General features: G+C 51.8%; 2 protein-coding genes across 5 annotated transcripts in view; both read right to left on the reverse strand.

The window, feature by feature from the left end:
- Window positions 1–74, reverse strand: part of Rab40c (RAB40C, member RAS oncogene family) — a 39643-nt gene extending 39569 nt beyond the window's left edge. The window contains exon 1 of the mRNA XM_004627932.2: window positions 43–74. The gene's annotated coding sequence lies outside the window, so the exon portion shown is untranslated. The remainder of the gene's footprint in view (window positions 1–42) is intronic.
- Window positions 75–5666: 5592 nt separating this feature from the next.
- The window catches only part of Pigq (phosphatidylinositol glycan anchor biosynthesis class Q), a 15892-nt gene continuing 9288 nt past the window's right edge, over window positions 5667–12270 (reverse strand). For all 4 annotated transcript variants that reach the window (XM_023711573.1, XM_023711572.1, XM_023711571.1 and 1 more), the window contains exons 5-11: window positions 10516–10642; window positions 10094–10247; window positions 9839–9950; window positions 9331–9411; window positions 8681–8795; window positions 7455–7516; window positions 5667–6673 (exon numbers count right to left, since the gene is read on the reverse strand). In XM_023711573.1, the coding sequence (XP_023567341.1) occupies window positions 6521–6673; window positions 7455–7516; window positions 8681–8795; window positions 9331–9411; window positions 9839–9950; window positions 10094–10247; window positions 10516–10642 (804 nt within the window). In that variant the 3' untranslated portion in view covers window positions 5667–6520. The remainder of the gene's footprint in view (window positions 6674–7454; window positions 7517–8680; window positions 8796–9330; window positions 9412–9838; window positions 9951–10093; window positions 10248–10515; window positions 10643–12270) is intronic.

The raw sequence follows: 12270 nt of genomic DNA on the forward strand, positions 1-12270 counted from the left end.
GCCCGCCGCCCACGGCGCTCCAGTCTAGCCTCCTCCCGCCTCACCTCCGTCTTGCTGCCACCGCCCGCCGCTTCCCGCACCGCACCGCACAGCTCAGCCACCCCGCCCCCGGCCGCGCCGCTGCCATTGGCCGCCCGCCGCCCGCCCTCCAAGAACCATTGGCCTTGCTGTCCGTCCGTCAGGGAGCCCCACCCCCACGCTTTCCCACACAGCGCCGCGCTTACTGCGGTCGCCACGCCCTGTCACCGCCTCAATCTGCCTTCTAACGGTTACCATTGGCCGAGTCTGCCGAATTTTCCTCAGCTGTTGGTCTGTTCACCCATCTGTCACGATCGCCCCGCCTTCCCGGTTTCCCACACAGCGTTGCGGAGGCTTCCGTGCCAAGCCTAATCTATGCCGCCATTGGCTACAGGACTCTCGCTTTTCCGAAACTATTGGTTCTCCTACACGTCCATCAGATCTACTATCGCCCCCACCACTTCCTGCAGAGTGCCCCAGGCCATCGGCAGCTCCGCCCAATGGTCCACAATTTCTCTTGTTCTCGCCCGCCCCCTTACCGGCACGCTTGGCGACTGCTACCGAGCCATTGGGCCGTCCTCACAGTGTCGCGGCCCACTAACCCCACCCCTTTCCTAGCGTTCACCAATCAGGAACTGGAAAGCCAAGTTATTTGCCCAGGCTCCCTTCCCTCGGTCCACGGGTTGCAGAACGGCGATGACGCCTGGTAGAGCCTTCCTAGCAGACGGCGCTACCGCTCTAGCAGAAACCCAGAAAGGGTGACATGAAGACCTAGACGCATCTATTTGAGCGCGTCGTTTGCGGGATACGCGAGGGACTTCGGCTCGTCGTTGGCAAAGGGGCGGGACTTCCGTCTGGCGTGCGCCGGCCCGCAGGTGACAGCTGAACTCCGCCTCGTAGCAGACCTGTATTGAAGGGACTGCTTTGAGGGTAGCGTATCTCAGCGTAGCAGTGCTGGCCTCAGGCGGACCGGCGAGCTGGGGTGAGGGCCTGGGAAGACAGCATCTCACCACAAATGCACCGCTGGCCAAGCTGACTCCCAACGGGAGTCATTCACAACCTTCGTGAGAACATAATCGCTCGACCCAGTAACGCAAAAGTTAAGCACAGAATGCTGCTTCATGCGGGAATTCATACCCGTCCAGAAATGGGTAGGTCAATATCTGTAAGAAACCACCAGAAAAAAGAAAAGAAAGAAAGAAACCACCAGAACAATAAAAAAAAAAGTATGAAGTATCGATACACGAATGAACCTTGGAAACATGCATATTATGATTCCATTTATATAGTTTCCAGAATGCCAAATCCATAGAAAGTTACGTCAGTGGCTGCCACGGCTGCAGGAGTAAGGAAATGATTGCGTAATGGATAAGGATTTTTCTTTTTGCAGAGGATGGGGCTCATGGTCACTGTTATGCCACTTGGTAGTTACCAAAAATCATATAATTGTGTACTCGAAATGGGTAATTTTGTCACATATATGATGCCTCAGTGAAGCTGTTGAAAGTAATACAAACAACGAAGTGTGGCAGCTGGTGACCATATCAGCCACATGGGAAATTGAGTTAGAAGGATGGAAAGTTCCAGGATAGCTGGGCAGTTTCAAGAATGCCTTGTCTCCAAATAAAATGGACTGGTGGATGTAATTTAGTGGCAGAGTACTTGTTTAGTATGTAGTATGTGGGAGGTCCTACGTTCAATCACTTTTTTTTTTTAAAGATTTATTTATTTACTTTGTGTGTGTGTGTGTGTGGCCAGCTCAGCCCTCCAGGGGGCAGGGCTGGCTGGCATGTGGTGCTGGGGGATTGAACCGCGGTCCCTGTGCCTTGTGTAGCTTAGCTTGTTCTAAGTAGGTGCTTTAGACCACTGAGCCATCTCACCAGCCCCCCAAAAAACCACCTTGTTTGTTTGTTTGTTTGTTTGTTTTGCGGAACCAGGGATTGAACTCAGATCCTTGCGTTTGCCAGTCAAGCGCTTATCCTACTGAGCCATCTCTCCGGCCCCTCAATCACCTTTATTGCAAAAAAGAAAAAAACAAATTTGGGCCAAGTGGAAATTTGGCCTTTGGGAACCAGGTGCTGCTGTTGCATGTGACCACAAGCAAGTTATGGCTCCTGGCAAAACAGATCTGTGTGGAAGCAGTCATGTCATTCAGTGACTGTGTGTCTGTTGCTGCTAAGGATGCACCTGCTACTACACTCTTAGTCTGCAGACCAGGAACAGTGGCTGTCAAGAACACTCCCCATACACTGAACCCAGACCTACTCCAGCAGCAATGTTCACACAGAGAAGACTTCTGCGTGGGCAGCCCAACTTGACACCCTCCACCGTGCAAGGTTGAAAACATGACCTTTGCTGAGCATCCAGCCATACACACGCTGCAGTTTGGTTGGAGGTACACGTCGGGAGTTCCTCACAGGTGCTCCTCTAGTGAGTGGCAGATCCTGGTGAGGAAGCAGCTGAGCCTCCTCATTTGGTTTCAGGGAGAGGATTTTCTGAAAGGCCTTTATCCAGGCCTCCTGGATCTAAGTGGTCAGACCCACACTGAGACCTCCAGGCAGGTCTGGAGCTTACTCCAAATTCCCCAAGGAGCTCAGAAGTTCTTGCCTGAGCCTCTGGTCAGGTCATGCCCTCTCCTCAGGAGTAGTCATTCCTCAGACACTGGGTCATAGCAGACATGGCCACATTTACAGAGAAGGATGGCACATACACACCATGTGTATAGGAAGGAAAGGAGGAATATATAGTAAACTATGAATATATTCAAAAAGGTTGAAACTAGGTGTAATGGCTCAGTTGTAATCACAAGACTCCAGGAGGCTGAGGCAGGAGGATCAAAAATTCAAGCCCAGGGCTGGGGAAATAGCTCGGCAGTCTAAGCGCATGCCTGGCAAGCACAAGGACCCAGGTTCAATCCCCAGTACCACATGCTGTGACAGCCCCAGAACCCTGGGTGTACTGTGCTGGCCCTGCAACTGGGCGTGGTAGTGCACACCTGTAATCCCAGTGCTGGGGAAGCTGAGACAGGAGGACCACTGTAAGTCTGAATTGCACAGTGAGACCCTAAACCAAATAAATAAAGATTTAAAAAAATTCAAGCCCAAAAGGCCAGCCAGATAGCTCAGCAGACTAAAGTGCCTGCTTAGGCAGAACGCAGCAGCTGGGGTTTGATCCCCCATGTGCCGCGCTGGCCCTGCCCTCAAGCGATTGCTGAGACAGTGACAGACTGGGCATGGTGGCACGCACCTGTAATCCCAGTGCTTGGGAGGCTGAAAACAGGGGAATCACTGAGTCCAATTTACATAGTGAAACCCTGTAGACCCTGTACTAAAATTTAAAAAAAAAATTTCAAGCCCAGCCTGAGCAATTCTGCAAGACCTTGTCTCAAAATAATGATTTAAAAAATGGGCTAGGGAATGTAGCTCAGTACATTCTAGGTTCAATACCCAGTACCACCTCCCCCCAAAAAAGTTGAGGGCAAGAAGCTTTTAAAAGCGAAGTTGAAGAGGATTATATGAAATATTTTGAAACAATAATCCTTGGCCACAGGATTAATAACAAATCTGACATCAGAACAACTGCTGGACAGTTGTCTTTGCAGAAGCACTTTTGGTGTGAGGTTCCGACAGATGTGTGCAAAGTTGTGGCTCTGGGAATCTTTCGTGATAATTATTGGGGTAATCATGTGTGAAAACCTTGCTGCAGGAACCCAAAAGGGGAAGAAGGCCTGCTGGGTAGAGGAGCTAGCCTCCCACAACGTTTTAAGTATATACTCATTCCACTGAGTGCCACTGGTCCAGAAAGGGAGAGCATATTCTTCCCTGTCACTGAGGGGCCTCAGGCCAAGGGCAAAGCAGGCAAAGACACAGACTTCCAACTGGAAGTCCCGGGTCAGCCCCATCCTGGTGTCTCCTTGCAGGGTCATGTATGCCTGAGCAACGTCTGGTGGACCCTAAGCCTCCCCTGTGGATTCATGTCCACTGATTCTGAGCAAGGACTAGGGCTAAGATTCTGATAGGTAAGGGGATGAGGAGAAAAGGAAAGGTCTGAGAGTTTGTGCCTTCCTTCCAGGACATCTTCTGTGGTTTGAATATGTTCCTCAAGATTTCACATGTGTTCCCCATGATTTCATGTGTTAGAAACCTAATTCTACTTAGGATAAAATGGAGTCATGGATATACCTTGGGACCATAATGCCAAACAAAATAAATCAGAGTCAGCAACACTTGGGAGGCTGAGCAAGTGTTGTCTTCCTCAAAATAAATCAGAGACAGCAACACTTGGGAGGCTGAGGAGTACCGCCAGTTTGAGGCCAGCCCAGAATACAAACTGAATTCAAAGCCAGCCTGAACTACATCTCAAGATACCTACAGGGCTGAGGAGATATCTCGGTGGTCTAAGCCCCTGCCTGGCGAGTGCAAAGATCTGGGTTCAATCTCCGGTACTGCATGCCACACCATGTCCTGTAATTTCAGTGCTAGAGAGGCTGAGACAGGAGGGTCACTATGAGTCTGAACTATGTAGTGAGACCGTGTATAAACAAAACAAAAAAAGAAAACAACAAAACAACAAGGGAAGGTACTCCGCAAAGGGAAGCCTGGTAGACAGCTGCCCTGACCAAGATATCAAGTAAATAACACTTAGAACAGACAAACATGCCTCACATGGCTCCTAAAATGATGCCAAGGACAGCACTTACATGCTGTCCTGCAACAAACATAAGAGTGGTACTATGAAAACCATCAGAAAAATCCCTATCAGACATTCTTTGGCAGGTGGTATCTCAGTGGCTTCAAATGGCTGGTGTGACTAGTATACCATCAACTGGCTTTGGTGTCAGGCCTGGGTTGGCCTTCGGAGGATGGGCAGGCAGGGTGGCACCCTGCACAGGAGATGACAGCTGGTAGGTAAGCCCCAGGACAGGGTCACATAGAGCAGTGTTCTGGGCTAAGGGACAAGATGTTTGCCTGGTGGGCACCCCAAGAAGAGGAGTGAAAGGGCAGGAACAGGCAGCTGGAGGATGAGTGGGAGTAGCAGAACAGCAGGGAAGGGTGCAGGCAAGATGTGTGCCAGCCCATGTGTTACTTAGCATCAGCTTTTGGTTGCTCAGAGGCCTCTGCACTTGGAGCTAGGAGCTAGACATGGTACCTAACTGGAAGGTGGCTTCCTGCAATGCAGGTGTCAGGCTACTGTCAGAAGGCTCCAAGTGGACACAGGTCCACAGAGCACTCTGAAGCCATGCTACACTGGGTAAAGACCCAGGCCAGGGAGCTGCAAATGGCCCTCTCTGGGTTCCACCCAACTCCATAAACAGGACTGCAGGTAGGAATCCCCTGGGGCCCCTGGAGGCTGCAGGACAGAGAGGGTCAGCTCAGTTTAGGGAGTTCTTTGCCCTTATGGAGCCCAAATATGTATCAAAGCCAGAGGTGGCTTACCCCCTGCCTCACTAAGCACACTTCTGCCTCACATAACAGCCCTGTATGCCAAGTGAGGCTGTGAGGAGCCATCTACCTGGGCTAAGATTTCAAGGGACATACTCCCCACTTAGCAGCACTGTGCAGGGGTGCTCAAACAGGAGGCAGGCCATAGCAATCACCTCAGAGAAAACCTTAGATCTCCTGCATATATGGCAATAATAAAGGCCAAACTAGCACTCCAAACACATGTGGTTTTATTGTAATGAAAGGAAAAGGCAGATCAAGATCCATCTCTGTTGACATCCTTCATCAAGGGCTTAGAGTTGATGAAGCCTGAGACAAAGGAGTATGGGCAGTGGAGAGGCTGAAGTGGACAGTCCCGAGTGCCACAAAGATGGACAGGGCTTGCTGCCCTCTCCTAGCCACAGCATAGAACTTTCTGGACCATTGAGGACCTTTGTCCTCTCACCCTCCGAGGCCACATTCACTGCCTGCTGGCTGACGAGGGCCACAACCACAACCTCAGGGACACCCATACTATGGGAGCACTGTGAGTCCTTGGGCACTGTGGGTCCAAGGAGATCCAATAGATAAACCCTCTTCAATTCAGCATGTGAGGGCTCTTGTTCACTGGAATTGAGGGTCAGCAGCTGCTCCATGGCCCACCCCCCTACTCTCCTACCCCCAGACAGGGCATTCTGCTGCAGCAGCTGGAAGATGCCAATAACCTAGAAATACATCCCAGGAGGTATCCCTCCACCCACCACTAGGGGATAGCCAGAGGGACCTGCTAGCATACTCCAGAGGCTGACTTGGGGGTTGCTGGGGATAGGGCAGAGTGTGGTAACCACAGTAGACCAGAGGTGGGTCCCAAGGTCAATCGTGCTAGAGAGGGAAGGAGTGTGGGCTGGCAGTAGGTTGCCTGGCATGGCCTGGTGAAGCCCCAGAATCAGGATGGAAACTTGGAACAAAATCTGCCAACAGTTAGGAGCACATGGAGCTCAGCCCCATGGTCAATACTGCCCTGAATGAAAGGTGTGATGGTGGGCCATGCGGTAATACTGGGAAGGCTACAGCCAGGCACCTCAGTCCTGCTTGTCCCCTCTCTGCTTCCAGGGGTAGATAAGCTCTCCAAAAAACAGCTTGCGGCACAGGGAGCCCCAAGAGTGCTTGGGGTGGCAGCCACAGCGTGGTAGTCGGTAGGTGTGCACCACACTGCTGTAGGGCAGGGGGTTTATCTGGAAGGACAGAACAGCAATCAGCACGGTGATCAGGGTGCTGTAACGTGTCTGCAGAGAAAACACTGACATGTAGGCAGTAGGAACCTGGTTAGCCCTCTGGGGTGGTTCTTGGGCTGGGCGCCGGGGTAGGGCCAGCCAGCCCAGACATGCCCTTCCCATGACATAGCTAGCCAAACTGTGAGGACACCTACATGTTCTCGAGGCAGATGAGGTGGGGTGGGATCCAGGTGTCCTAGGATGAATGTACTCCTGCCCAGGAAGATCAGAGTCTATGGCTGCCTTGACATCTAAGGCAGGATGGACCTGGCCCAAGAGGCAACCTGTAACCTGGCAATGTACCCGAAACCTTGTCCTGCTCCTTCCCACAGGGACCAAGCACCCAGGATTGCTTAAGATGGAGTGGAACAGTCTGGGTTTAATAATGCCTGGAGGTCTTGAGGCTTTTGCTAAGTTGATTCTGTTTCAAGTAGGCAGCCCAAGGTGTCTTATTGGTATCAAAGGGACACTGTCCATGGACTGGGCTAGACCTCAGCCATGCAAACCATCATGAGCACTCAGGCCCTGTGGGGAGAGGGGCAGGCAAAATGGGTCATAGTGGCCAGAAGCCTGGGGTCTTCCTCTATGTGGTTAACTCCTCAGCAACACTGGGCCCTCTGACTGCACTGGGCCCCAGGCTGATGGACCCCACACCAACTGACCCCAGCTGTCCCCAAACACAGACAGAGCAGTGGGAGTGGCTCCCACCCCAGGTATCAGTGAGGGGCATGAGAGGTCTCACCTGCATCAGGAGGCGGAGAGGCCTGCCTGCCTCATGCTCCAGGACGCGGAACTTCACACCAGCTGCAAGAAGATCAAAATAATGAAGAGAAGGATGGCAGCCTTAGTGCCCACAGAGCTCTGCAGACAGCCCCTATTGTACTGCCAGTTTGCAGAGAGTGGTATGGGCAATGACCTCTGGCAGTGAAGGCCCCTTCTTCCTCTGTGCAGCACCCAGGTGGTGGCAGGCCTGCCTGGGCACACAGCAATCTCTGCCCCCTGTCCATCCCATCTGCCTCTTTTGAGCTGGCTGCCTAGACAACATCATGGCCTCTTACAGCTCTGCAGAAATAGCTCAATGAAAAAGCCCAGGGTTCAATCACTATTACAAGAAGGGAAGGAGAGAAGAGGGTAAGAAAAAGGGCCTGGGTGTACAGAGAGGAAACCTTGGTTCAAAGCTAAAAAGTATGTTCATACCCTGTGGCTAGGGATGGCTAAGAGGGGCATCTGGGCATGGTCACCTTGCAATGGGTGCTGGACAGTGCTGTGTCAGGAAATCCTCAGGTCCTCTGCTGGGTCCAAACCCCTGAGCCAGATGAGCTGGCCCACAGGCAGGGGCTTCATAATGAGCAACTTCCCCAGCCTCTTAATTTTTTTTTTTTTTTTTTTTTTAGACAACTCTCGCTAAGTTGCCCAGACTGGACTTAAATCATCCGACCAACAGGGACAGCTTCCACTCAGGAGCCAATTTCAAACTGGTATCAGAGCACCCATGGGGGCAGCTACCTGCAGCAGGGATGGCAGGGAGACAACTGGGATGGGGATGCCAACCATAAACAGTGCAGGACATTCCTGTCACACAAGTCTGTCTAGACTGGTGGTCCTCACCCTAGCCTGCCCCTCCAAGGTTAATGGTGCCAGCAGGCATATGGCTCCAATAACCATGTAAAGATGGACCTCCTCTGGGCCATGGTCAGATAAACATAAGTTACAGTAGATAGGCATACAACAAATCAGAGCTATTATAGGAAGGGTACAACAAGAGCTGCCTTGACCCACAGCCTCAGGAGGTCCTTTCATTCCACCTTATGAGGATTGTTGGCCTAGAAGATGCCTGGAGCAGGAAGCTCTGTCTTCCCCAATCTCCTGTGCCACACCCCACTGTCTCCAGGCAGGTGACCAGTGTTGCTGGAATTTTGCAGGATCCAGTGGATGACAGAGGGCTGGCCACCAACACAGAGCACTTACCTGCTAGTCTGTAGGGCCGACAGAGCCGAAGGCCAAGTGAATACAGAGGCAGGGAGTTGATAAGGTCCACAAGCAGATGGATCAAGCCCTGTACAGTGACCACCAGGAGCCGGAGCTGCAGTACAGGCAATACTCAGAACCTCTGAGCCAGGGCTGTGACCAGAGCCTTGCTGAACATGCTCTCAAACACAACAGCTCGATGGGATCCTTGGCCATGACCAAGGGTGACCAGGGGTCAATGGCCCTGAGGAAAGCATGGATCCCACACTAAGGAGAGCAGAGAGCCTACCCTTGGTTCAGGTACCAAGGAGGCAGGAGGGAGATAGCACCCCTGCTCAGGGGCTAAGCAGTCAGCCCTCCCCCCAGCTCAAAGACCATTAATCCCAAAGCCCCAAATACTGACACTGCTCACTTCCCACTGTCCACCCTGAAGTACCCAGGATCTCCATGACCCTGCTGTCCCCATTGCCCACCCCAGGGTAGGACCCTACCAACCCACTCTTAGGCCCAACATATATTGCCCAAAGTCCCAGTCATGGTAATTGGTCTGTAGGGGTACATGGCTTGGCCCACAGCTGCAGGGCTCCAGGTAAAGCTTGTAGTGACTACTTCAAGTACTGGAGGCACTATGACATGAGTATGTGGCTTACCAGGGTAAATACTAGGTAGTACAGGGCTGTGGTGGGCAGGAGAAAGACCAGGATGGTGAAGAGCAAGGTCCCGATGAAGAGCTGTGGGAGAAGGGGGTGGCACACCTGGTGACTCAAGGACCTAGCCAGGAATGGCCCCACTAGCAATGGCTACATCCAACTGCCCACCCCAGCCTGTCCTATACTTTTAGTCAGGACCTCTTGGCATCCAAGTGAACTCCAGACAGACTGCTCAGGCAAGTTTCCTAGTACCATGAGGGTGCTACCATGGGCCTTGTATACACCTGCTAGGCTTGTAGGGAGGCCAGTCAGTGAGGCACATGGCCACAGACAGTATCAGGGGAAAGTTCTCTTATGTCAGGTATGAGCAAACCAATGCATCAAGCTGGGACAAAAATTGGGACATGGGACCCCAGGCTCTGTGTCTTGGAAGCATGGTCTTCTCTGGCTAGGGTAAAGTCTGCAGGTACCTTCCCCCAGGCCAACTATAATGGGCCAGCTACAGCACCTGGTCCAGGTCGTAAGAGCAGGAATCCACCCGCTGACGCAGCACATTCCACTTCTTCCCCCGGAACAGACGCCAGAGAGAGGATAGGCCACAGATCTTCAGGCAGTACAACCTGCAGACATGGGCACTATAAGAACTATGCTTGGGCCTGAAGAATGGCTCCTTAGCTGGGCTAATTGGGAAAACTCACCCACACCCCACCAGAGCTGGTAATGCTCTAGCCCCAAAGGCTACACACAGGACATACATGCTTACCGGGCACCATAAACATAGAAGCAATAGATGTGGAAGGTGAGGAGTGCAAAAATGTCCGACAGGATGGACAGGGCAACTGTCAGTCCCAGGCATGCTGAGAGGCCCACGTGCCACAGGATGCGCTCGATGAAGGGAGACATGAGGTGGATATAGCCTGGTGAGATGGGAGTCAGCCCTGAGAGTTGTATAGAACTCTTGGGTCCCCCAGTTCCTTGCTAAATATGGATGCCTGATGCTTAAGAAATCACAAGTACACAGACTACATCAATGGCAGGGCAGTGTAGCCCAGCACTATGGGGTTCACACACAAGAAGCTAAGAAGTGGGGATGAAGGGTCTCGTGGGCTTTTCCACCTTCCTCAGCTGGGGTCTGGACCACTGGGGTGTGAAGCCCTGCCAACCCTGACCCTAAGAAGTACTCACTGATCCATAAGTGAATATGGTACAGGAAGAAGCGGCCCAGCACCTGGTCCAGTGCCCGGTTCATCTTGAGCCCAGCAGGTGCACCCATCAGCCACTGTAGCAGATGCTGGAGCTCCTCAGCTACATGCTGCAGGACATGACAGGGGAAGTGGTGGTGATGGTATTATTGTTGTTGGAAGAGTAGACAGAATTTACATCAGTACCTCCTAAAATTTTCATGATGTGTTTCCACCTCGGCTAGCCTGCCTGAGCTGGGAAAAGGCAGCCACAATTCCTTCCTCCCAAGATCCAGACTCCCATCTGCTAATATGGATGGGCAGTTTCCCAAATTTGCCTAGCCCAGGAACCACTCTTTAGACAAAAGTACACAACAGCTGCCCCTGGCCCCTTAGGCAGGTCCCTCCCCATCTCACCCCTTCACCTCTGGACTCCCAGAGGCCTCAGACCCAAACCTGGACATTACTAAGGCTGGACCTCAAGTCCTACAAGGGAACTGTGGGCCAAAAACCCCACCCCACCACCAATCACCACTTGGGCTACCCAGGATATGTGCCCTTGTGTGTGAGTGAGAAGACATCAGACCCATAAGGGCCCAGAGCAGCAGGTAGCAGTGATAAAGGACAAGGGACCCCAGAGGAAAGGATAAGATCAAGTGAGGGTAAGAGACAGCACAGAAACCTCAAGAACAAGCAGGAAAGCCAGGTTCTGCCATCCAGGAGGACAGTCAGGTGCTGTGATAGCCACAAGAACCCTCACTTTCCTTGCTGAGGCAAGGTTACAGACAAATCTCTGTGCCCAACCTGCCCACACTAAAGACCTCTCTTGATCTTGTGCTAAGGCCTTGGCCATGTCGAGACTAGTAAGAAGGGGAGAGTTTGTTCTCTATAAATAGAGCTTATCTATTATTTAAAGGATAAGAGCTTGGCAGCAGGAAGAGACTTTCATTTTTTAATTAAATATTTATATTTTTGAGCAACTTGGCAGAAGGGATGTCTAGGACAAAGTTGGCTAAAAGCAGAGTGTGGAAACACCCGTGCCTCTCCTACCCCAACCCCTCCTTTCTCCTAGATTGGTCTTGAATCCCTCCCTATACATAAAAGGGAGCTCAGAGGCACGGGCTCCAGCCCCCCAGAGTCCTGACCTGGCTACAAGCAGGCCCAGTACTCACCTACAGTGTGGACATAGACAGGACAGAGGCTGCACACACCAGGAGGCCCCAAGAGGCCAAAAGGTCAAAGGGCTACAGAAATCATCCTAAGCAAGAAGACATCATCCTAAGCAAGGAGACATGCTCCTAATGAGACAATGCTTTGGGTCCAGCAGTATGTAAACATAGGAGGTAGACAAAGAAAGAGGAGAGCAGGCCCTGCACCTCACCAGGACATGCATTCTGTTAAAGTCGGAAGCACAAAAGACATCCCTGTACCTCTAGCTATTAGTATGGGAATTATGCAACCAATACTAGGCAGTATGTCATGCCTGGCAAACACCCCTGGGTAGAGGTTCCCTGATGCTAGTCCAAGAGACAGAACTGATCACAGGACTAGGAAAGCAATGGACAGCCACAATCCTGGGCCTGGCTCCATCTAAAATCTTTAACCATAAGTGGCCCCAGATAGGGAGGGCATAGTGGTACACACCTATAATTCTAGCACTTGGGAGGCTGAGGCAAAAGGATTGCCACAAGTTTGAAGCCAGCCTAGACTACACAGTGAGTTCAAGCCCAGCCTACATAGTGAGACTCTGTCTCAAAAA

This window comes from Octodon degus, unplaced genomic scaffold, assembly GCF_000260255.1.
Source record: "Octodon degus isolate 3935 unplaced genomic scaffold, OctDeg1.0 scaffold00021, whole genome shotgun sequence".
NCBI classification, from domain to species: domain Eukaryota; kingdom Metazoa; phylum Chordata; class Mammalia; order Rodentia; family Octodontidae; genus Octodon; species Octodon degus.